This window comes from Gobius niger (genome assembly GCF_951799975.1).
Source record: "Gobius niger genome assembly, chromosome: 9".
NCBI lineage: Eukaryota > Metazoa > Chordata > Actinopteri > Gobiiformes > Gobiidae > Gobius > Gobius niger.
Window position 1 is genome coordinate 31,677,531 of NC_136860.1, and position 26,694 is coordinate 31,704,224.

General features: G+C 41.6%; 1 protein-coding gene across 1 annotated transcript in view; it reads right to left on the bottom strand.

The window, feature by feature from the left end:
• hecw2a (HECT, C2 and WW domain containing E3 ubiquitin protein ligase 2a) overlaps positions 1-21,558 on the bottom strand; it is a 47,417-nt gene extending 25,859 nt beyond the window's left edge. The window contains exons 1-13 of the mRNA XM_079563347.1: positions 21,030-21,558; positions 14,144-14,251; positions 13,086-13,186; positions 12,922-12,988; positions 12,642-12,811; positions 11,551-11,690; positions 11,378-11,469; positions 9,235-10,073; positions 5,986-6,268; positions 5,818-5,910; positions 2,672-2,822; positions 1,265-1,371; positions 1,040-1,167 (exon numbers count right to left, since the gene is read on the bottom strand). Of these exons, the coding sequence (XP_079419473.1) occupies positions 1,040-1,167; positions 1,265-1,371; positions 2,672-2,822; positions 5,818-5,910; positions 5,986-6,268; positions 9,235-10,073; positions 11,378-11,469; positions 11,551-11,690; positions 12,642-12,811; positions 12,922-12,988; positions 13,086-13,186; positions 14,144-14,251; positions 21,030-21,417 (2,667 nt within the window). The 5' untranslated portion in view covers positions 21,418-21,558. The remainder of the gene's footprint in view (positions 1-1,039; positions 1,168-1,264; positions 1,372-2,671; positions 2,823-5,817; positions 5,911-5,985; positions 6,269-9,234; positions 10,074-11,377; positions 11,470-11,550; positions 11,691-12,641; positions 12,812-12,921; positions 12,989-13,085; positions 13,187-14,143; positions 14,252-21,029) is intronic.
• Between the last annotated feature and the right edge of the window lie 5,136 nt (positions 21,559-26,694).

The following is a 26,694-nucleotide window of genomic DNA, read 5'->3' on the forward strand; positions in this document are numbered from 1 at the left end:
GCGGGAGTAGGTAGTTTGCTTTTTGGAGTTCCCATTTTCTTCACTGTCAAAACACCAGGGGCTGAAGTTACCAGTTGTTTCCCAAATTAAAGCACCTCTTTAAAAAAAAAAAGGCAGTTGTGTAGTTTTGTACATCATAGTTGACCTAATGGAATGCGTTGTCTGGGAATATTTTAACTTCTTAACCCCCGCCTTAAAGGGACTATACAGAGTTTTAAAGTATCATCCTCCCCCTACTTGTTCCGGCCATGTCCTAATGTGTAGAAAGACCTGTTCATCACATCTGCCTCTAAAATCCTGCACTGTCACTCAAAAAGGTGTTACGTCGGGTCTGAAGTACCGTCATGCCCGAGCTTAATATAGAAGGACCTGAGGTGGCAGTAGTGAGCATAAAATGACCAACTTGCATCTAGTCTCTTTAACCGAGCACATTTTCTCTAGTTAGACTCTAACCAAATCTAAAAGCTCCTTGAAAAAAATCATCAAAAGACAATAAAAATGTAATAAAACAGGCAACAAAAAAGTGATGAGAAAACAACAAAAAGGCGACAAAAATGCAACCAAAACGTGACAAAAAACTCAACTGTTTACCCTCTGAAAATCTACTTTAATATATTCTTATAATATATTATTTTGTACATAGATGCGACTTTAGTGCTGAGAAATCCTGTTCAATAATCTGAGCTTGTTTTAACCTCTTCACTCCCACATGAACTGAGCGCATTTTCTCCAGTTTACCCAAATCTAACAGCAAAAAAGTGGCAAAGGAGCAACAAAAACATATCGTAAAAACAACATTAATGGAATAAAAAAGCAACAAAAAAACACGGCTAAAGAGTGATGAAAAAGCAAAAACAAAGTGACAAAAACGTGACCAAAACGCCCATATTAAACCTCCATTTGATAAAAAATATAACTCAGTTCCTCCTGGGATGTCACTCGGGGTCTTTAGCGCTCAGTCCCCGAAATAGAAGGGACATTTTTGGTAATTACACTGTGAATTATATATCAAAGTGATGAAATATTCAAAAGCACTGACGGGGTTTGAATGCAGCACAGTAAAGAAGTCGGGGCTGCACAGGAACTTGGCGCTGGGCGACTGGAGCAGGAGCGAGAGACGAGAGCGGGTGGTGCTGGAGTGAGCCACACTGCTGTCCCGTCTGAATTCTGTGACACAAATCAACACGTGAATGAGCGTAAAACACACCCTCATGTTTGTAAATACTGTAGTAATAGATCATTCACCCCCCCCAGCTTTTCATACCTGAGAGGGAATGAGGCAACAGTTCGGTTTCTGGTTCAGGAAGTAGATCCACAGGGCTCTCCTCCGTTCGGTCACTATTGGTTATGGTTCTCCTGATGCTCTGGTATCTGAACGAGGAAAGAGGAAATACAACTCAAAAATATGAACCGTGGTCTCTCCCCGAAATATCAAGTCAAGCTGGACAAAAGAAACCATCAAAACCATCAATTTCTAGCCTCTAGAAAGTACCACTATAGCAACTAATCCTCAACATTTCATGGGGTCAACTGTTAGATCTCTATGCAGTCAGTGAACTAGAGCTTCAGCAGCATTTGTCCAATTCGACCGTCCTTACCCAGGGGAAGGGGAAGTGACATCACCAACAGCTGTTTTACTTCTTCTTTCTTTGTTTGGACAACATAGTGTCCAAACAAAGATATTTAAGGAGAAAAAAAAAATCCAAATCCTTTAGTGTTATTTCATCTCAACAGCTGTTTCATAAAGCTACGGTAGCAAATTAGCCATGTGGCTCTAGTTTCTACTAAATAAAAGCAAAAGCATATGGCAAGGAAAGGCAAATTTATTTGTAGAGCACAATTCATACACAAGGCAATTCAAAGGGCTTCGCAGTTGCTTAAATACAAGAAAACAAGTAGAATCAATAAAAACATAAAAGCACAAACTGCCTTCATTTAAGCCATTTACTGAGTCCTCTCTTTAACACACTGACATGTGACTGAGCTGTGGTGACGACAACATGTATTTTGTCACTTTTATAAAGTTTGGCTTGTGCAGAATCTTATTTTTTTTGTGTGGTTGCGCATTAGGGATGGGCGATACCACATTTTTTTGGAATCGATAACAAAACCAATACTTTTGATACATTTAAAATTAATACTTAAATGACAAACAGAACCTAAACCAGAATGATATGACTGGCTCAGTTCAATCCTTTGCTGTTGTGACTGTTTAGGCTCAGAACAAAGAAATAAATCATCCTTTTGTGTTGATAATTGCTGTCCCTCCTTTTTACATATGCAAATTAGTATCGATACTTCTTGCCCAATATCGATACTTAAAAAGATCGATAAATCAATACTTTGGTATCGATCCGCCCATCCCTATTGCACATGAAACACTCGAAGGTGGGGGTAGGGGGTTTGGCGCAGTGGCTTATGGGATGGCACATAGCTCCTAATCACTGGTTAGTTAGCACCAGAGGTCCCTATGCTGAAGTGGCTATGATAGTTAGCATTGAGGCTTCTTTTTCTAACTCCTTCCTAACTGACAGCCCAATTCGGAAGCTTCTTGTCATGGCGGACGCTGACTCACATCCGGGTTTGGCGTAAGACCTCACACCAATTTACTGGTTTCGGAAAGGGGCCACAGTAAAAAGAACACAGATTCTGAAAAGATACCCGTGCATACCTGCGATTGAGCTGCTCCATCTGCTGTATGGAGTTGGACCGGGTCAGGCCCTGTGGAGCGGGGGGTCCAGTGGGGCGCTGCCACGTGGTCGTCCTGTTCACGTGGTCCACAAAGAAGATGCGGCCGTGGCTGTCGATCCGCGCCTCCCAGTCTGAGAGCACAGGCGTCAGTCACAGAGAAGCTTGAAGTTAGAGCGTTAGACGGGATTTTCAGATGCTCCTTTTATCCTTCATCTATTTTGAGCAGTTATTGATGTCAAAATTAAGTTCATCTCTTTTCTCTCTTCCTCTTCGAATCTCTATCACTTTAGAAAACAGACCAAAGGTTTCTTATATCTCATATATAATGTTTGAATATTAGTAAAGTCAGAACACATCGAGGTTATCTGTAGATATCCAAGTCAGACCAGCGGGGGAAAATTGGGGAACTATGTCCAAGTGACTTAACCTCTTAACCCCCACCTGAACCGAGCACATTTTCTCCAGTTTGGCTTTACCCATAAGTAAAAGCTTAAAAAGAGAAAGCATCAAAATAGTGACAAAAACGAGGATGAAAACATGACAAAAAAGCAATGGAAATGAAGCTATGAAAAAGCAACAAAATTAACACAAAAAGTGATAAAAAAGCGATAAAAAAGCAATGAAAAACCGACAAAAACATGCAGAGACAATGTGACAAAACGTTACGATCACTTTTGTGACATTACACTGTTGTTCTCCAGCTGAGAAGCTTTTAGATTTGAATAAAGCCAAACTGGAGAAAGTGCACTCCGTTCAGGTTAAAGGGCAGCTTCATCCACCAGGGTTTCAGATAAATTTAAATCTCCCCTTCACTCCCTCTGCTGCCCCCTGTACTTGGTACTGCTCTGTATGGACTTTTTTTTGTCAGTAAGTATAATAGTGAACCCGTCTGCACCTCCACCGCCACACCCACCACCCCCTCACCTGCCCAATGACCCACCTACCAATGCCCCTCACTCCCCCTCCGCATGATGATGCATTCAAAGGGGAAAGGAAATCTCATCAATCAAATGTACTACTCACATCTAATAAGATATGAAGCAAACTAAAACTTTTTGGGGGGTCATTTATCAAGGTGCAAGGCAGGTGCTAAACAGCAGGTGCAAGTGGAAAAGTCAAATAATGTTGGATATGGCCAATATTACTGCATTAGGGCCTCAAATCTGATATGTAAATCAAACAATCCTGCATGAGTATAACAATGCACCAGTGAATCAGCTGCTGATCAACTTCTCTACCCATTTTGCACATGAGCAAACGCTTGGTAAATGACCCCCATTGATGCTCACATTTAATTGCTAAGCTGTGACTATCCTGGCGGTCTGTGATTTTGGGGATTTAGAACACAATAGCTCCATTTGGAACTAAATTTACAGTGCAGAAGTTTAATTTTTTATTTCCCGCAACCCTTGAATGCCTCAAACACTTCCCGATGGTGCCCGCTTCACAGAAAAATTAACTGAAGGTTCCCCATTGGATTATTAAAGGGGGGGTATTATGCAAAATCGACTTTTTCAAGCTTTACATCATGTTATTATGTCATTCCCTCATTAAAAACATGCCTGAAGTGTTGCCTTGGCACATTCACGTATTTTTGAGTAATCTGTAAAAACTCTGATGGCGGCCATTTTAGGGATAGGTTTGCCTGAGTCCTCCTAGGAACGCCCCCACCTCCTGGAGACGCCTCCGAGCTTTGGTCACCAGCCGAGCAACCAACCACTGCTCCTCAGCAGAACCCCCTCCCCACTGATGCCACAGACAGCGTGTGGAGGGGGCGTGTCGGAAAGGCTCAGAGGTTCTTAAAGAGACAGAGGCCTATTTCAAGACATTCACTACAGCCATTTTGAAAGACCAATTTTATACAAGGCAGTTAATCTAATTTACTGCATTTACAGACCAACAAAAGGTTTGGTCATCATTGTAATGTGCTATAGACTGGTGTTATGTGATTGAAAAAAGCATAATACCCCCTCTTTAAATACACCACATGGATATTATAGGAGGATTTCAGTTGCTTCAGAACAGTTTGGCTTTGGTACATTTCTATCATAATGCTAAACCAGTCACATTTCCCCTGCACGTGTCTCTGTCTACATAAAACAGGTGAGGGGTATGAGGCGGGGGCGGCAGATGGATTAGCTTAAAGCAATTCTGATTCTTTGCATGTCCCTTTGCTTGTGGTGGAGATGACAGTAAAGCTGAGTGAACTGAGCTGAACTGAAGATGCTGCCCTAGTCTGGGAGCATATGCATATTTTACACGCAGCAGTTGTTTAATGCCGTGGGGAGCCATTAGTTTAAGTAAACCACAGGACACTAATGTGACAGACAGCAGAAAAACAGAGAGCTCCCAGGTTGACTTTTCCCACTGCAATGATTAATCACTATTTTAATTCTGAGCACAAACTAGAGCTGCACAAAATAAGAAATTGGACCAACACAAGGCTGAAATAAAATGAAACTAAATCAGGAAAATCATGACTAAGCTTTTACTTTGTGTTTTTGTTCTTCTTGTCTCAATAATGTAAAAAGAACAAATCTATGAATAAGAATTACATTGATTATATTGTGATAAATGTTCAACACAGACACAGACAAATCTGTTAAAGTTAAAGCAGTACTAAGTAACTTGTTTACCTTAATAAATCCTTTTCGTGGTCCCTCTGGGGTTAATACAAGTGTTAATGGTATGATTGGGGGGTCTTTCATCTCCCCCTGGTGTCTCTGGCCAGAAAACCACAATTGCAACTTCTCTGCCTACAGGTCGGAGGCCCCAATCCACATGAATGCAATCATGAAGAAGAGGCTAACAGGCTAACGGGCAATGCTAACTGTGGGCTAGCACCACTTAAACAGTATTTACAGCCAAGTTTGAGTGAAAAAAAAAACATTTCCATTGTGTAATTGGATGTACAATATCCCTCTCTCCCATTGCCTTTTCTGTCACCGTAGTATTTCCTCTCACGGACAATTAATGAGTGAAACACTACAACATGCTAAGACAAATGCGGTGGCGCTTATGGCCTCAAGGGGCATGAGTTACTTAGTTCTGCTTTAAATAAAATGGACACAAAAAAACAGAGGCTTGTATAGTAACAGGACGGCGCATGCAGACACACACACTCACTGGGAGGCAGCGGCTCGTCCACGCGCTGGTATCGGTGGATGTCCTGTCGAACTGAGGGGAGGGACCTCACCGGGTGCCCATTCACGGGGGAATCTATGGGAGAACAGTACACAATTAAACAACAGAATCTAGCAAACGATCACTAAAACTCGTGTCTAATAAACCCACCCTCATCTCCGTCTCCCTCCGCGACACCCTCGGTCTCTGCAGATTGTCCCTCTTCGTTTGCCGTGTTCGCCTGCGACGCCTGTGCCTCGCCGGCGCCCCCTGTGGCCTGTAGACTCAGCCTCCTCACAGTGATGATCTCCACCTCCTCCAGGTGCCCCGTCACAGCGGCCTCTCCTTCTGCCCCTGGGACCGTCCCGGACCCACCGCCCTCATCGTCCACGGCCGGAGGGTCCCCCCCATGTCCCCCCGGGTCGATAGCTGCCTCTGCTTCCTCCTCTAGCTCCTATAGAATGAGATCAATCAGCCACATTGGAGGCAACATTTTAAAAGCTTGTATTGATTTATCAATGATGATTGTAATGCTGATTAATTCACAATCAAATAATGGAGAGCTAGATCCACATGTCCAATAAATAGTACCAAAAGTACTATCTTGACTCAAAACATATTTTCTCCGGCGGTTTAGTCAGACTTTGGCAGAGATTGTCTTGTGCTGTGACTGAGGTCATTTTAAAAAACCCTGTCACAGCTACATGTTTTGTGGTGAAACTTCAGCTTTTATTGCAAGTAGATCCAATTGCATTTGCTTTGTTGGACTTTTCAAACTTTAAAAGCTACGCACGTGTACAAATAACGTTAAAGGCACACAGTGTCAACCTTTTAGATTATTCTGTTGCCAGAAAATGTTTTTGGTTTTTTTTTTAATCAGAGAATGCATTTGGATGTGGCTCAATGGGCCCACCTATTCCATTAGAATCTCAGATTTGGCTGCCATACATCAACATCTCCATGGAGATGAGCTGGAAACGGCCCACTTCCTGTAAAGTTGCATTCAGGTCTTATATATTGGGTGAAATGTTACGTGGTTATGGTTTTGATGTTGAAAATCCAATGGCTAAAAGCAGCCTGCAGCAAACCTAAAAGAATATTCTCTGCTTGCTTCCTGTCCAAATTGGTGCCAGGGCAGACCTCCTTTATGTGGCCTTTGAATGAGGAAAGGCATGTCCACATATACTGAGAATAAATAGGTAAAGACGACCTGGAAAAACCCTGCCTTTTAAAACCATTTCAAACACTTACTCCTAATTTGTACAATAAACGTGTTGTGTGATTTTGCGATAACCTACACTAACATCTGCATGAACTTTAAATGTAAAATAGTCTCTAACTGTACAATGGGAAGATCGTGGATTAACAAATGTCAGATATACCTTCCTGTCAGGCTCTGAGATAAACTAAAGTCACTGCTGAATTGTTTCCAAATACTTAATATTTGAAAACAGCGGGGGAACTCTTCCAACAGAGACGCCCCGCGGGGACCGTGTTATCTCTAATAACATCAAACGCTGAATAATCACAACAAAGATGAGTGTGCCTGCATTTTGAATAACAGGCTATGTAGAAATGGAAACATATTCATATACAGCTCCATCATAGCAGCTTACAAGTCTGGAAAAGCTCAAGAGCGACTTATTTTGAATTACATTGTTTTGACATTCAGATAGTGTTTTGTGTAATTAAAGCTGTAGTAATGTATGGCAAGAATTTCCCTCTTTGCATTGGAAGCTGCAATGCAATGACACAGCACAGCAGGCTCAGAGGGTCAAAACTCAAACACCCCAATGGGTATACAAAAGGGCAAACCGTGACGCCTTATCGTTTATCAAACAACCACAGTCACAAACTAAATGCTCACAATGGACGTTTTGTTCATTAAGGGACTCTTGATAACCTTCAAGATACACAGCGCTGCAGGCCCAGGGCAGGCAAGAGTGTTTAATGACGAGCCCATTTATTACATGGGCAAAAGACCAGGAGCAAAGCATTTCTTACAACTAATATTAATCCTATTGATGAAGTGGGGGGTCTGATGTTGGAAAGGAATTCACAATACTTTTTGGAATTGAACTAAGTAACTTGTTTACCTTAATAAATCCTTTTCGTAGTCCCTCTGGGGATAATACAAGTGTTAATGGGATGATTGGTGGGTCTTTCATCCCCCCCTGGTGTCGCTGGTCAGTAAACCACAATTGCAACTTTCCCTGCATCGGGTTGGAGGCGCAATACACACGAATGGAATCACGTAGAAGAAGCTAACTGGCTAATGGGCAAAGCTAACTCCGGGCTAGCACCACTTAAACAGTATATACAGCCAAGTTTGAGTGAAAAAATGATCTCCATTGTGTCCCTTTGTCTTTTCTGTCAGCGTAGTATTTACTCTCACGGACAATTAATGACAAATATTTTTATAACTAAAAAAATAATGTTGAAAACAATAAGGATCGTTTTCCTGCCCACAGACCGGATGCCCATTTATAGAACATCCAGACAGATCGTGCCTCTGGGGGCAGTGACAACCCTGTTAGCTTCTTCTTTGTGATTCTATTAGTGTGTATTGGTGATTCCTACCCGGAGGCAGCAAAGTTGCAATTGTGGTTTTCTGGCTGGAGACACCAGGGGGAGATGAAAGCCTCCAATCATCCCATTAACATTTGTATTACCCCCAGAGGAACTACGGAAAGGATTTATTAAGGTAAACAAGTTACTTAGTACTGCTTTAAGATCTTTGTTTTTACAAAATCAACTCGGGAACCAAAGAATAATTGCTGGAGGGCCAGATGTGGTCCTGGACTGACGTTGCCTCCCCCTGCTACAGGCTATGCAACTTTTGTCAAGTAGTTATTCTTAAAAAACATAGCTCTAAAGGAAATAATAATGACTAGGTAACAAACCAGTGGTCGCAAACTTTTGGAGCCGTATTTATTCCCATGTTGGGTCACACCTTTGGAACATTAGCCAAAATAATTCTTAAAAAACAAAGGAAAAGACCAACTGGCAAAACAAAATAAATCAAATTAAGAACAAAGGTAAAATCGCACACACATGCTATATAATAATGATAATAGTTTTTTCTTTTTATCTACATGATCTAGCAACTGAACTAAACAACTAAGTATTGTTCTTAACAACACAAACCATTTTTCCTATTTCCTTAATTGTAAATTGAGTCGATAAATAGTATACATCATTTTTTCAACAGCCATAAATTCAATTATTTGTTAAAAAAATTATAAAAACTCCTTGCCTAGAAAATGTATTGGTGGGCATTCTTTTTGCGATAGGAACAGGTAATCTTCAGATATTGTAGTGTGGTTGGATAAACATAAAACATGGCTATTTTACAATGGAAATACCGCATAATCAATACAGAAAATGATCTTCTGCCACTATTTAATTAACTAAACTCACCACAGCCGTCGTCAGCGTCACTGGACAACTGTCGGAAGTTGAGAAAACCGTCTGGTGCGCCGTTTCCATGGAGTCCATCTCTGAAGACTGGTCCTCCATTGGCCCCCTCACTTCCTCTTGAGTTCCCGCGCCCTGTGGCAAAGCATCCTGGGAAACCGCCTCTACGAACGGCGCTTCCTCCACTTCGGAAAACACATCTGCGTCGAGCGCATCGTCAACGTCTAGATCCCCTATGTCCGGGATGACTCCCAGCATCGGGCTAATGCTGCCCATCACTATCCCAGGACTAAGCGCTCCATCTTGGGGTATAGAGATCTCCAAATGCTCGTCCGGAAACGGGTCATCCTCCTCTGGGATTGTTATTTCAGGCCGAACCCCGTTTAGCAGCAAAGGCGACAGCGGGACGGGGGGTATATCGTTCGCTCCCGATCTCTCCTCATCCTCGTCTGAATCGATATGCATCATAGCGCTGAGTCTCGTGTGTGTGGGGAAACTGGAGTGGAATTTGGGCGACGCCGCACCCATGGGCCTCTCTCCGGGCCCTTTCGGCGCTTCGATCGCATCTAAGCCTTCGGTAAACGATCGCTGCAGAACTTCTGGGGTGGACAGCGTCGCTGAAGGTAAGTATCTACAATGGGCTCCTAGAAAAGGTGTGTCTTTTTCGGAAAAGGCCGCAGCCCCGCCGCTGTCCCAAGGCCCCGGAGAGCCCTGGGAGCCCGTCGGGGACAGAGCGACAGAGGAGATGCCCGGAAGCGGGTGCGGTAAGTCTTCGTCGTCGGAGGGCGTCCCGGGAGCTCCATTCAAAGCCGATATACCGATAATAGACTCCGGAGAGGCACCTGGATACAAAGAAGACCATAACTGAACATTGGACACTAACAGACGGCTAAGAAAAGTCACAAAGAGAATTTTGTTTGGTCACAATTATCAAAGTCACAGAAAAAAACAGCTTCTTAGTGCCGCGCCCACTGTTTCTTAAACATTGCGTTAAAAGAGAGAGAATGCCAATAATAAGCTCCAATTTGCATTTGTATTAGTCTAATATGAGCCTTGATATTAATGAGCAGATAATGCCCTAATTAGTCGTCCTTCTTTGATACTTTTATGCCCAAACTTTCTGTTTCAAAATTTGTGTTCCATGACTCTGTTTAGATTATGTTTAGTTTAGCACAGGGGTGTCAAACACACGGCCCGCGGGCCTGCGGGTCCCGCGAGATGATTTAATCCGGCCCCTGCCCTGTAGAGCATAGATTCTAGAGTATGTAAAAAGAAAAAGTGCCCATTCCTGTGCGGAGTCATGAATTTTTAAAGAATAAACAAAATACTCATTCTAGCCACCATTACTCCTTTATTATTCATCCTAGACAAGTCATTTTGGTGTCCAACCCTAGGAATCCAATGGGCTTGTTCCAATTGGAGTCACATGATCACATAATTGTATAATAGAAATCATGGACAAATACTCTATATATTAACATTAGAGAGTTTGTCACGGCAAACGCAAATGCTAATTAATCAAATGCTAAGATAACAGAGAGGCTAAAACCCTTCCAGGTCCACCATGTCAGGGCCGACGTGGTCGCTCACCTCGCAGACTTTAGTGAATATCTCCGTGAGTAAATGTCGCAGAGACTTGCCTTTTATTGCGTTGGGAAGAAGAGGGTTGGGGCTTTAAAACCATCCCTGTCCCGCTAAGCCTCTGGGAAGTTATGTAAGGTTGCGTTGAAAATGAGTGCCGTTGCCGTGACAAACTCGCTAATGTTAATATATAGAGTGTTTGTCCACGATATCTATTTCACAATTATGTGATCATGTCACTACAATTTGAACAAGCCCATTGGATTCCTAGATACCCAAAAACATGGGGTTAGACACCAAAATGACTTGTCTAGGATGAATAATAAAGGAGTAATGGGCATTTTAAGTATCTTGCCACACTCTTGGACGCCATCTTGAAAATTAGACCTTTCCAGTGGTCAGATTTTGGTAGACTTTTAGTATGTTAATAAGCACACCTGATGCTACAGAAAACCATTGAAAAACCTTTTGTAGCAATTTTTTGGGGGTTAGGTGTTTTTTTTTTCCATATATGCAGCCGCCTATTTATATGGCATCAAAGGTGTATTACAACATTATTTTGTACCTGTAGTCGTAAGCTCCACTTTGAATTGAAGTTGACCGCTCACATGTTCAGTGGGTAAACGGCGACACAGGGAGAAACTGACAGGCTGGACTCTGTGAACACCGAACAGGAGGTGATTATCCGAAACAATAGGTGTAAAACTATGAGTAGCCTGAAACAGCAAAGCTACTTACCCAGGTATTTTCTCAATAAGGCGTTGCACTGGTATAGTCAGTTGACCCAGGAAGCGTTTGATGATCGGTCGACTTTTGGCAAACTTGTCTTTTACTTCAATGTACAGAATATCCGTCATAAGAGCCACAAAGGTGTATTTCTACAAAACCAGACATGGATGAGAAGAATGTAATGCCTTTTTCGTTGCACACATTACATTTGTCATAAGTAGGGCTGGGCACCGTTAAACAATACCAGTCTAGTGTCAAAAAAAGGTTATAAATGAAAGTATCTGAAGCAGGTACCAAAAAACATATACAATCTTTATATTCAAGTTTTGATGCAGTTGGACATAAAAAAAAATAAAATAAAAAAAAATAAAATCAAACATTGGGTGAATTTGGGAAAAATGCGGGGGGAAAAACATGGATAAAAACTGGGAAAATTTGGGGAAAAACATGAAAAAAATTGGGGGGAAAAATAAAAATGTTGGGAAAATTTTGGAAAAAACATGTAGAAAAATAGAGGAAAATTGGGGAAAATTTAGGGAAAAAATATGAAAAATTTGAGGGGAAATTTTTTTTTGAAAAATTGGTTAAAAGTGGGGGAAAGTGTTTTTCTGAGGATAAAAGGATTTAGCAGAGATATTAGGGCTGAACGATATGGCCAAAGTTTCATATCTCGATATTCAAGCCAGATATCTCGATATCTATACGATGCGATATAACTATGGGTTAGGTGAAAACCAAGCATTTTTCAGAAAAATAAAAACATAATAATAAAAGGTGCAGTTTTATTGCTGAAAATCTATATTGTTTATATCTTGCTTTTTCAATTTTAATGTTTTGAATGTTCATATCTTGATATCAATACGATAACGATATATCGTTGCTTGTTCGATACTAATATCTTGAATGTTCATATCTCGATATCGATAAGATAACGATATATCTTTCAGCCCTAATAGGTATCAAAAAATCGTTCAGGTATCGGTATCGAAAACTAAGTTAAAGTACTGGCATCAATTTTCTTTTTTTACGGTACTCAGCCCTAGTCATATGTTGACGTAAGAAAATGTAATTAAGTGACATTTATAAATTAAAATCCTGACCTCTCCGTGCCACACAGGGTTGGTGGTGTTGGCGATAATGGCCGATCGTCGCTCCTGCCCGTGATGACTAAATACAGGAAACACGCTTCTCTTCCCGGGATGAATGGACATTTTTAGATACGGATCGGGGTTAAAAAACATGCCCTTCTTCAGCCCTGTGGCCCGGAGATCTAGAGCAAAGAGGTGAAAAGGTCAGTACATTAGCGGAAGTAATTGCAGAGTCATGTATGATGATTTGTGAACAACGGCGCCAATTAGAGAGTAACGTTTTTCTTCTGACCTGTCAAAGTGAAGCTGATCAGTTTCCGGGGGTGCTCTATGCCGACCTGCTCCGCCAAACCCTCCACCTGGAAGACAGACAGATATGATCAGAAGCTAGAGTTACTGTGGGTAAATATTAAAATGTTTGTTGCATTAATCAAAATGTTTTATTGAAACACGTACGAATGCGGGCACCGATGGGTTCTTGACCGTGATGCAGGGAGTGGTGGCTCTTAAGGCTCCACTTACTCCATGATAGTATTTGAAACAGATCTTTGTCTCAGCTAGAAAAGAGAAAAAACACACAGGATAAGAGGTTATGAAGCAAAAATAATGTACAGCAGACTTTACGGTCCAACAAACTCTTGATGAGCCACTCTTTGGGCCTGGACATATTAAGCACTATCTGCAAACCTTTAGGTAGTAATAGTGTTGCATACAGAGGAAAATCAAGTTGTGTATTGTGCAAAAATATTATCTTCTCCAGCTACATGTGTGTTTGATCTTAGCAGGGGTGCCCAAAGTGGGACCCGCGGGCCAAATTTTGCACTGCGTACGGTTAATACTTACTCTCTCCCATTCCTTCTCAATGGTAAATATGGATGCAGTACACTGTTTGGCCACCAGCGTCAAATTGGGGGCGCTGTTTCTTTCCTTTAGCCATGTTAAGGAAACACAGTTATAGTGTCTCTGTATTTATCAATCACAGAGCGTTGTAGCATCAACTTTCCCATTTTTCCAACTTTTATTGCAAAGGTTGTTGACATCAACAAAGGTTTATGTTAAAACTTATAAAATAATTTATGCTGAACTGAAACTTTCAAAATGATCCAATGTGGCATTTTCTTTGAGTTAACAAATGAATGGGGTAAAGTCACTGTAGGTGCTGTACAGGTGTTGTATTTGTTTACATTTTGCACTATATTGCTACAATTGTTGATTTTGTTCTACTAAAACTAGGCTTTTGCCATAGTTAACATTTGTTTTAATGTAGTTATTTGCATGGATAGAATCAAATGTATACTGAAAATAAAGTAAATATTATTATTTGCATTATGGCCCTCGGAGACAAAAGGTTTGGGCAGCCCTATCTTAGAGAAAACAAGCCCATATATAACGGGAACATGCAAACTGAACAGTGAAAGCTGAGAATTAAAGTGAGGATCTTTGTGTTGTCAGGCCACAGTGCTATATCACTGTGTCACTGTGGACAAAGTTTAGTTACTGTAATGCTGACTTACGCTCCATAAAGTAAGGTCCGGCCTCGAGTCTCCAAACGATCTGTCCTTTCTGAGTCCCATTGACGCCTCTGTTTTTACAGTCCCACACATTGGACGGGCTGGTCTCATCTGGAAAACAAAGTTAACATCTGACAGTCTTCTTTGGGAATATTGAGATACATCCAGTATGTCCAGAATCTTTTAATGGTATTTTTTAATCAGGATTGTTTCGAAACACTGGTCATATACAGTAGGGAAAGTGCCATTTGTTATTGACAGTTAAACCTCTTCCAATGGACCAATGATTGCAACCTCAGCATGTCAAAATACTCAAACTATAACACCCTCTAGGGGTCAAAAAGCTACAAACACAATCCATGAACTTTGTGGTTAAAGCCAATAGGGCAATAAGGTTTGTTGCTTCATATTTACAGCAGTAACGCTTATGTAAGATTTCATTTTGCTGGCTTTCCTTGATTTTTGGAAACATTGCAACTAAAACAACTCGAAAAATTTGGAAAAGTTCTTTGTTGCATGACTTTCATAGCTAATTAAGGAACAGTACAATGGTTGCCACTGAATTATCCAAATTACACCAAGTAACAATGGCAACAGCTGGGGCGTACTCCCTGAGGAAGGCTCAGATGACCGCTATGCATAGGAAGAATTAACAGCTTTTAAAAGGCTTTTCTCAGAACCTGAATGCTTTATATATTTTTCTTTTTTACATGACCAAGTAATTCCAAATGAAAACTCAACAAATGTTTCAACCCCAAAACAAAAAACAGCCTCAACAACACACTGCTGTAGAATGTAGCTTTCCTTCAATACGCACTCACTTAAGGTTTACTCTGCTGACTCTAAAATACAAGTTCTCCTTTATTCAGTGAAATCCTTTCCCAAAATAGCCTCCACAGCAGCACAACCTTTCAGGCGAAGGACGGGCACAAACTTCCTGAGTTAAATCGGGGAGGGGGAATCCGCTGCGCGTGGCACTTTCACATTGACAGAGGTGTGTGGTGCTGAAGGGGAGGGCAGCCTGCTTATCATTGAATGTCTGCTTAGTCAAGGAAAGCACAGGCCTCTCTGGGGTATAAGACCCAGGAGCGGGTAATAAAGTCCCGGCAGCTCAATAATCAATAACAGTGACCCTGTCCTGACTGGCACCGGCCCTCACTGTCACCTCCCCTTTAATAGACCTGGTAAGTCACACAGATGGTTTAGTCCTGGAGGTCACCGTTGTCATGTGATATTTAGTGAATTAAACACTATAACTACTAGGGCTGGGACGCTCCACTTTTGTCACGACCCGATACGCATCACGATACTCACGGGCCGATATGTATCACGATACTCAGGGGCCGATACGTATTGCGATGCAGTAAGTAATTATGATAAGTCATATGTTTACCTCAAAATGTGTAAAAACTCCTTGACATTTGAAGAGTTAAGATTGAAAAGTGCATAAGTGCTGTTACTGGAAAACAAAGGAGTGCAGGATATAAATTCCTCCAAACACAAGTATTGAATATTGTGATACTTGATAAAGTATCGATACTTTATGCCACATGATACATACGAGAACTTGTTAACATGTTGTTGTTACTTTGAAGATTAAACTTTTCCATTGCTATCAGCAGAAGAAATAGAACTAAACAGAAATCAATTTGACTGTTGATAAATTAAGCTATCATAATAAACTGTATTTTCTATTATTTACATCATATGATATTTATTGTTTCCACTAGCTTCCCATTTAATGGCCGCTCGTCTTCCTGGGGTCCTTTTAAAGGATTACAATGACATAAGTTACAATAACATAATTTACAGCAAAAGTGGGCAAACTGTTGCCCGGGGGCCAAATGCGGCCCTTCAAGTGCTTTTATAGCAAACATGACCATACTACAAATGCATCGGCTAAAAAGGGTGAGGAACACGGTTATTTTCACTGTAAGACAAAGAAAGGTAATGTATAACTCCTATTTTGAATGTGTTTATGGGATGACGGTCTAATTGCCAAGTGTTCTTGTTTAAAGCCCCTGTTAAAGAGTAAAAATAAATCTCTGTTCAACACATTGGCTCATGCAGTACAGCTGTACAGTCTCTATAGCATCATCTGCTCTCAGGCACAGTATGTTTTGACTTTCATTTGCATATCAGTATGACGCACAAGGAGGTTATTTAGGTTATTAATACCTCTTCACGTGGAAGCATAGTCGGACTTGAATGGTCAGACGAGCCTGATGTCTGGAGTTCGTGTCCCCGGATCTTGCACTGAGGGTAAATAAACTTCAAAAGACATCCCGACCTCTCCCTACTTTACATTTATCCGCTTAGACAGCATTGTTTTTTCTCTACCTTTCCCAAACTGCGACTGAACCGGGTGGAAAGTTCAAAAACCCAACCCTTGCATCAAAAAGTTTGCCTGTGAACAAACTTCTAACACGGGTTGTGTTAGAAGTTAGTTCTTGAACAGATTATCAATAAACAGTGACCCTGACGCACTGGCCCTGTCTGTCTCCTCCTCTGTTTGATAGACCTTGTAATAACTCATCTAGACGGGTTTAGTCCTGGAGGCCACTGTTCTGATGATCGTAAATATTGTGGACATGTTTGAGAATAAATAATTAATTTACTAAACAGTTTCTGCATGAATGATGAGTGATGAATGCAGTCTAATCCTGTACAGGTTTGATTATACCTGAAATCCAGACAGTGTTTGATGTGTGCCGACATTCTACAGAAGAAAGCAACACACTTTTTCTCAAAAATGGAAGTCAATAATTCATCCGTAAATCCATTTTCTTACTCTTATCCGTTTTCTGGGTCATGGGAGCAGCAGTCGAAGCGGCCTGGATCACTCTGTACCACTTCCTTAGCCGCTTGTAACTGAACTTGTTGACCGGCTCTGACCCATTACATATACATGCCTTTCAGTCATGTGACCTGTGTTGTTATGGCAGCCATTTTGAATACCGAAGCAGCATTATGTAGTACTACCACGTGTAACAATATCTCTACACAGGATGAAAATGAACTGATTGACCTTGATCACGGCCTCAGAGACGCATGTTTATGTGAAGAAACCAGTGAGTCAGTGTTTAAGAAGCTAGCATGCTACCGGTTAGCATTTAGCTTCAAAAGCTCAGCTCTGACCTCTCCAAGAGAAAGCCCTGAACCCCAAACATCTTGGGCCCGATCTTGTGCATCAAAACGGAGACGATAGCGCGACATTTTGCGCTCAGTCGGAGCGCACTTTGTGATCTTGCCACTCCAGACTTAGCGCATTTAAGTGGGTGGAGACACACATTTTCCTCCAACCAGATCGACTCTGCGTCCAGGAGAGTGGTTGTGTGGGCTGAACATGTGCTTTTGTTTTGCTTCGCGTTCAAACCCAGCGCGGGCCGATCCGTGCCACAGCGGACGCTTTAGCTCTTTTTCTCTCGAGACGTGAACATGGTTTAGCTCACGATGGGGTAAATAAAGTTTTTAGTTTGACCTGTGAGAGCCTAAGGCTTAAGAAAGAACGCAAGACAGCGCAATGTAAACAAGGAAGTGAATGTCAGCCGTGTTTCCATCAGTGCAGTCACCTCCTCTTGTGACGCCCCCTCACAGGTGGCGGAGGCAAATGGCACATATAGCGCCGCCACTCGGAAAATAATTCGCCAAGAGCCTGCGCTGCCCCGTGCGCTGCCACAAGCTCTGGCCTCTAGTCTTGGATACAACATGCTATTACTGTAGTATTTCCTCAGTGTTCATAGATGTGAGCCACACATGTGCTTGTTGTGTTCAACTGTCAATGGTTGACAGTTGCTAAGCGGTAGCATGCTAACGTCTTGAGCAGCTTCAACGCTGACTCAGACAGAGACTCTGTTGATATGATGAATTGCAAAAATCACAGAGAAAGGTTTTCAGTTTCCTCTTTGACGTGTTAATTCAGTCTGAGGAGTGAAGTAGATTTTTAGTAAATCCTGCTGTAGCTCGACAGACAGAGCTGCTACGCCTGTGCCACATTTGCTGGTTTCTTCACATAAACGTGCATCTCTGGGGCCGTATTTTTACTATTATCTTCTTCAGCAATGATTACGAGTACATAAAAATGCCACTGTCAATCAGTTGTCTTTCATTTTCATCTTGAGGAGAGATATTGTTACATTTTGTAGTACTGGATAATGCTAATTCGGTGTTCAATATGGCCACCGGAACTATGCGTGATGTCATTGGAAACGCATGTATATAGGACCTGTTTGCCATGAGAGGCTCTACCTGGGACACAAAGCCCCCAACAACCTAGATCCTAGATTCATTCAGGCGCTGAAATCCACAAAAAAAAGGTCACACTCTCATATTTCATGGACCGTCTTTGGTTTTGATTACAGCTGTGAAATCAGGCTTTAATTTTCAGCATTAAAAAGTTGAAGTTATGCAACTCTGATATTGGAGCGGCCGTATTAAGTAAAACTTTTAATAACAACAGCATCAATCTCCATATAGACTGCTCCTTTGTGGCCGCTCTTGAATGGAATAATCAATACATTTGGATATATTTTGATGGATGTGCAGAGACGCACTGATATTAGTGTTGACTGGTGTATTACTTTTCAGCCTGATGGACAGTTTGGTGGCCGGAGCCGGTCAGTGTCTCTAAGCAGGATGTGCACGTATTATTGTAGAGCACCACAGTTTCTCCTGGAGGGGCCCGTCTTTGTGATGGCTGTGTGTTATCGTACACCGGGGCAGAGCGGCTTCAGTCGACTCAGCTCTGCGTAAAAGGCTCCAGTTTCAGGGTTCACTTTGAGACACTGGCACTACCTGGATGGAGATATACTTAGCTTTGGATACGAGAGCACGGTTTAAAGATAGGGCTTGGATAAAGTGCGAGAAATCATCGTCTTTTGACTTTGAAACTGCAGTAACAGCGTGCTCACAGTCGCAGCTTATCTCAATCAATGTGGCAATGATAATGTACTCTAAAAACAAAACAAAAACTGTCTACTTGAGGATTAATCATGTTTAAAAGCTGATAAGATAATAGACCTCTGTAAAAAAAAAAAAAAAAAAGTTTGTTTATTCACAATTCAGATATCTTTTTATGTGAAAAAAAAGTTGATATTTCTGTGTATTTGACCTTGTGGTGACCCAGCGGCTGTATGATTGGTCAGCATGGCACCTTTACTTTCCATCACAGTGGTCTCTATGAAGCTCCAGGTTCAACCACTCAAACAGACCACTCATACAGACCAGTCATACAGCCGCTGGGTCACTACAAGGTCAAATACCCTCAAATGTTAACTTTTTTTTCCCACATAAAAAGTTGCATAATGCACCTTTAACTCAAGCATATTATTCACATGACAGAATAGAACTATGCCATTTTAAATGCCATAATACACAGATCTGTATACAATAATGAAGTACTGAAGCTATAAAAAACAGCCACGATGACTCTTATTTCACTGTTCCTTTTCCCTGTCCCTGTCTCTTAACACTCACAGTGTGAAGTTTCCAGTTATGTGCCACAGCTAAGGTTTTACTGTATTAGAAAGCCACAGTTTCAATGCTGTGAGGATGGGCAGTCTGACTCAAGGCTTCTGCAGGCAGCAGCTCGTTAAATGTAGTGGATTTTAATATCTTAATGCCACAATCGCAAAAAGTCTATGCGTATTTTACGTCTTAAGATTTGTAAACATTCCATCAAACAGAGGAATGAGGGGAGATTTTGATATTTAAAAGCAATTTGGACACAACAAGCAGCTTTTGAGAAAAGATTGTGGACAATTTCTGCCAAAACTGCAGCTGGATGTGTTTGACCAGAACCTCTGGATTTTCAACTATGCAAATATACAATAGTAGAGATTTTGTGAATTTTCTGCCCGTTTAAGTGTAATTTAATGCCTTTTAATAACTTTTAAGGCCTTATTTGTGGCACAATTAATTATATGACTTGAAATGCTCTTTAAAGGGACTATACAGAGTTTAAAAAATAAAATTAGTTAAAATTATGTATTTTCCTCCCCCTACATGTTCCAGCAATGTCCTAGTGTAGTAGGTGTAGGTGTAGTATGAGCCCAGACCTATTCACCTATATAAAATGGTTTGACTTGAATCTAGCCCCTTTAAAGGGACTAGATGCAAGTTGCCATTTTTATACTCACTACTGCCACCTCAGGTTTTGAGGTAGTTGTGGTGAACAGGTCTGGACTCAGTCTACACATTAGGACATGGCTGGAACATATAGGGGGAGGAAAATACATAATTTTAACATTTTTAAACTCTGTCTAGTCCCTTTAATGCCCTTCCTTAACTTTATTTTATTTTTTACTGTCTCCTAATCAGATCTGATCTTCTATTTGAAAAGACATTATTGTTTAACTTTAAAAGGCAAAAATAATATACTTTCAAGTATTTTTTAAAAAGCACATGTGTTTTTAAGCATACTATTATTATACCGTCATACAGTCATGTTTTTGGATACTGTACTATACTTTACAACCAGCACCCATTCACTCATTCACACATGTACACAAGGTCGGTAAAGTGCCTTACTCAAGGACACAATGACTGTGCACCTGCAGGAGCCGGGATTCGAACCCCCGACCTTCCGATCATGAGTCCCCAAAATCTCACACAGTCCTGTCCCTTATCACAACTATACATATAAACCTCATCTACTCCATCTCTCCATCGTAGCAGCAGAAACAGCAGCCTCCTCAGCCTCTCATTCTCTTCACCACCAGCTTTATCATTAGCTTCATTCATCATCATAACTAAACTAACTATAACACACTTTCCTCGCATCACAAACTGAAATCTTTGCAGCGGCAGAGTTTGTCCACTGAATAACCTATTTGTCTGTGTAAGTGTTTTGTTGAATTATTCAGCGACTTTACATAAAAGCATATCTCACCGATGTGGTAGAGTCCGATCCAGTCCGTCGCGTCCACCTCCTCCTTGATGTCCCAGGATATGACCAGGTTTTGCCCTCGGTTCAGCGTAAACTCGAGCGTGGACGCCGTCAGAGAGGAGCGGCTCTGCGACGTGACCAGGTCCGTGTCACTGTTGGCTCTCGTTAGTCCAATGGGCCCGCTCACGATCGACGCACTGTCCGCGGCCACCGTGGTCGGCACCCTCTCCGTCAAAGTCCGCAGGTTTTCGGGGCTGAGGGTGTGGCGGAGGTGAGGGCTGCGTCTCCTCGGGGCCGATAAATGTTCGCGTCCCCCGACTGCGAGGTTGGGGGCGTTGTGCGTTGTCCGCGTGCGGGCGGGCAGCACCGCGGTGGCGAGCGATGGCCGCATGGTGAGGTGTAGCGTGAGAGCAACTATTGGAGGGGAAAAAGCAGCTAGAAAATCCGCCGAAGCATGTTGTTGCTGCTACGTTTTGGGTTTTCCCTGAAGAAGACGGCCTCTTCCAGGTTTCAAACAGTCCAGGAGCAAGAGGAGTCTAAGAGAAGAGAAGAAAGGAAGTAATTAGTGAATGACAATGTGATTAAATAAGTAAAAGCAAACCAAAGAGTGGCGCAGGAGGAGTGAAGAAGTAAAGAAAAGCTAGTAAAAGCTATTTCACAGAATACTGATTGAATGATTCAATTATTGACAAAAATGTTGCCTAAACTTTAACCTCTTAACTCCCGCCTGAACCGAGAGGATCTTTTTCCTCACGGCATCAGATTTTTTTCTCCATCATTTTTTGCTGGGTAGTCAACTCAATTTTGTAACTTTTTTCGTAAGTTTTTCATCATTTTTTAATCCCATTTTTGTCATTTTTTTGTCCATTTCTTATAAATTTTTTGTTATTTTTTTGTCACATTTCCATCATTGTTTTCGTCTCAGTTCTGTTGCTTTTTTCCAGAAGCTTTTGGACTGGGGTAAACTGGAGAAAATGTGCTCGGTTCAGGTGGGAGTTAAGGGGTTAAAGACTTGGGTTGGTCCCCGGTGCTATACCTTAGAAAAAACGAAGTGCCATCCCAGTAAAAGAAACACACCTTTGCAAGTAAAATTAGTTGAGGGGCTAGATGCAAGTTGGCCATTTTATACTCACTACTGCCACCTCAGGTCAAACGTGTACCTGCACCTTCTATATTAAGCTCGGGCAACAACTTTTTTGAGTGACAGTGCAGGATTTAGAAGCAGTTGTGGTGAATAGGTCTGAGCTCATAGGAAAATACATAATTTTTAAACATTTTTAAACTCCATAGTCCCTTTAAGGAACATGTCTGGTCTTCTGAGAATTTGCAATACGAGTGATCGCGATGTCGTCACATCCGGGGGCCGTGGTAGGCATTTAACTTTTAAACAAACGATAAGAATCCTATGATGGGCAAAAACAATGTTCATAAACAGGGCATTGCTTCTCTTGCACAGTAACAGATCGATCATTTTATAAAACTGCGCGAAAATAGTGATGGCTCGTATTTGTAACACTTTTTAACATTATTAGGACCTTTAAGCACAGATGATGACTCAACACCCTTCGTCGAGGAATGACAACTCCTGGGCAACTGAGAGCTTACACAGACATAAATCTAGAACAAAAAAAAAGTATGTTACATCAAAAGTATCTGGCGCAACAACAGCTCAAGACAAAGTGGGTATCTTGTGTGCAAACAACGGTGCGCCAGTGCTTTCGCCGGTTGCCTGAGGGAGTCGCTTAGAGAAAAAAGAGGTCGGCTGAGGTGCAGTGTGCTACGAACAGAGCTTCCTCCTCTTCTCTACATTAACATTGAGCGCAGCCTCGAGCATCTTATTAAGCACTCGCAGGACAGACTATTTCTCCCACTGTGAGTTAAACACTGTCCAGCTCCTGAATATATCGATGGCCCTGCTCTATCGCTAGTATTTAAGACTGCGGGGCAAACTCCACGCTGTAGAAACATTCTCAAAACACCAGCATGTGCACCCCCCACACCTGTAGCCACACACAGTAGTGGAACATATTCCAGTCTAGTACAGTCTGCCAGGTATGAGGCTGAAGATTGCACAGAGCGCCCCCGTCTAGACTACACTAGTCTACACTACAGTATGCGTTGGGCCCTAAAACATCGTTATGTAACACAGTGTTGACCATCTATAGTAGCAGTGGTTCCCAAAGTGGAGTCCAGGGCCAAAGCTTGTCTACAAAACAATTGATTTTGAAAGGAAATGTACATGTATTTGCTAAAATGTACTACTTTAAAGGGGCTGGACGCACGTTAGTCATTTTATACTCACTGCTGCCACCTCAGGTCATATGTGTAACTGCAGCTTCTATATTAAGCTCATGCATGACGGCAATTCGGACCCGAAGTAACACCGTTTTTAGTGACAGTGCAGGATTTTAGAGGCAGTTGTGGTGAACAGGTCTGGGCTCACATTGTTGGAACATGTAGGGGGAGGACAATACTTAATTTTAACATTTTTAAACTTCGTATAGTCCCTTTAAATCAGTGTTTATCCTACTGTCATTGCAGAGAGACTTTCGGATCGATAAAGGGGGGCGTGATGATCCGGACTTTGAGAATGACTGATCTATAGTAAACTGTATAGTCCTCAGTAGAGTTACTTGTATATAACAAACAGAAGCAAAAGGTTAAATCAATACGAACAATTTTAATCTCTGCAGGAAAATGTCAAAAACCCAGATGATAACATTTTTTATTTCACATTCAAAACTCCCACTCTGTTAGTCAGCGTATTCATTTCAATTATCTTTGTGGGACATAACTCACCCGTGATAACCGTCTAACGCTAAAAGACTTCCATTTATCACGTCCAAGCGGCAACCTTCATAAATTCATTCAAACATGCAGTATTTTTGTCTTGCAGGTTTGCAAATCGATACTCTTTGCATTTTGAGCAGGCGGAGCAGAAATGACGAACCGCTCTCTCCCCTCCGCCGCCGCCGCCGCCGCCGCAGCTGCTGCCAGTGCTGACACACGGGGCCTGGCAGTATTTCTGAACAAGCCCTCGCCTCATATTAAAAAGAAAAATCTGCAGCTTTTGACATGACTGGGGCCACGTCTCTGAGTGGACGAGATTAGCGGAGCGCGAGCCGATCACGCACGCCGCGTACGGGATTTACGGCAGAATAAAACCTTCATCACAGGAATACATAAATCCCCCAGTGGCCGCCTCACGTGTGCGCCGGCCCCCCGCAGTCCCGGCGCAGCAGCTGGAGAGGCCGCTTTCTACAACAGGGCTCGTTTAAGATGGCAATAAATAGAAAAGTGCTGAGTAACACGCATGCAGTAGGTGTTATTTTGGAACAGTCTGAGTCTACACAACTTGACGAAGCAACAACGATGTATTTACAGCTTCTGCAACTAATGTTTTCCTTGTCGTAGAGTGAAATGAATCCCCCATAGTAGAGTGAAAAAAGTGGAGACTTTGGACTTGAGTGGTGCTGGGTACCGTTAAACGAAACCAGTATGGTATTGGAAAAAAGGTTTAGGTAAATAAAAGTAATAAAAATATGTTATATCTTTAGAGACCAAATTTTGATACTGTAGTTCCAGGGACGGCAAGAAAGTTATTTGGTTGGTCCTGATTTCAGCACCTAATCAGAAACCCCGGGATACCACTTTGACCAATGAGACGAGCTTTCCAGTGAACCGGCCTGTCGGGTCCAATCAGGAGGGGGCGGGAGCTTGATCGTTTACTTTTGACAATTCTGTTCCTGCTCGACTCATTTTGCAAACGAGGGCTGCGTCTGAAACCGTACGAACACTAGCAACGAATCCCTAACCTTTCATGGGGTCAACTGTTAGATCTATGCAGTTAGTGAACAAGAGCTTCAGAGCTATTAGCCCAATTCGACCGTCCTTACCCAGGGGAAGGGGATGTGACATCACCAACAGCTGTTTTACTTCTTCTTCAAGGTTATTGGTGGGGCAAACAAAAGCACATCCCGCCACCTACTGTACAGTGTCAAACAACAACACAGTGTCCAAACAAAGACATTTAAAGCAAAAAAAAAAAAAAGAAGAAAAATCCAAATGATCTTTCACATTTCCCTTTAGCCTTGTTTTTTCTCAACAGCTGTTTCATAAAGCTACAGTAGCAAATTAGCCATGCGGCCTAAGTTTACTGATGATTTAACAGTACTTGGCCCTAAACTTAAGTCAATAATTTGACTAAGACTTCTGACTCACACTTGGGTCGTGTTATGTAAACAATTTCTTGAACTCACATTTACATAAACAAGGCTGCATAAGCGATATCTGCCTGAATCAACCAAACTTGAAGCATCACCAACACATTAAGAATGCTTGAGCTTCTGCCTACTCCTTTTGAGCATCATACCCACATTATTTATTTATTTACTTATTCAAATGCGCATGTATCTTTCTTTGGCTTTTCTTACTGTGCTGAACTTAGTGGATCTCAGATGCTCAAAAAAAAAAAAGATGATAATGAATGTACAGCAGGAGAAAAAGATTACATATACAGTCGTCTACAAACACAAATTACATGAACTGGACCTGGACTTGGACTATCAAAACAAGGATAACAACCTGATAACAAGAGTCCTGGAGGTCAGGGATTTGTTGGTGTTTCCAAGAAAGTAAATCACACTTCACTGTCTGAATGTTACAGCTATAAACATGCATATAATATAAATCTGACGATGAGATGTGCAGAGGTAGTTTCTGAGGGCCATGGCTCACAACAATCTAAAACCTCCTCCCTCTGTTGCTGAAATCATGTGGCGAAATAGACAAAATATATAGATTTTTTTCATTCTCCCTTGTACTATGACCAGTCTGTTAGTAGTAGTAGAAGTAGATGTAGAAGGAGAAGAAGTAGTAGAAGAGGAAGTAGAAGAAGTAAAAGAAGAAGCTGTAGTAGAAGAAGAAGAAGAAGAAGAAGAAGCAGTAGAAGAGAAGAAGAAGAAGAAGAAGGAGGAGAAGGAGAAGTAGTAGAAGAGGAAGTAGAAGGAGGAGAAGAGGAAGTAGAAGAAGTAAAAGGAGAAGCAGTAGTAGAAGAAGCAGTAGAAGAAGAAGAAGAAGAAGAAGAAGAAGAAGAAGGAGGAGGAGGAGAAGTAGTAGAAGATGAAGTAGAAGAAGATGAAGTAGAAGAAGAAGAAGAAGAAGAAGAAGAAGAAGAAGAAGAAGACAAAGAAGAAATAGTAGAAGAGGAAATAGAAGAAGTAGTAGAAGAAGAAAATCAAATCAAATCAATCAAAACAACTTTATTCATCCCAATGGGCAATTCTGTTCACTGAAGAAGAAGAAGAAGAAGAAGGAGAAGAAGTAGTAGTAGTAGTAGTAGAAGCAGAAGAGGTAGAAGAAGGAGGAGAAGAAGAAGTAGTAGTAGAAGAGGAAGTAGAAGAAGTAGAAGACGTAGAAGTAGTAGTAGAAGAAGAAGAAGAAGAAGTAGTAGAAGAGGAAGTAGAAGAAGTAGAAGACGTAGAAATAGTAGAAGAAGAAGAAGAAGAAGAAGAAGAAGAAGAAGAAGGAGAAGAAGAAGAAGAAGAAGAAGGAGAAGAAGTAGAAAAAGACAAAGAAGAAGCAGAGGAAGAAGGAGAAGAAGAAATATTGCAGGGACACAATTTTCACAGCTTCTTTTTTAGTAAGTAAGAATTTCCCCTCATTTTAT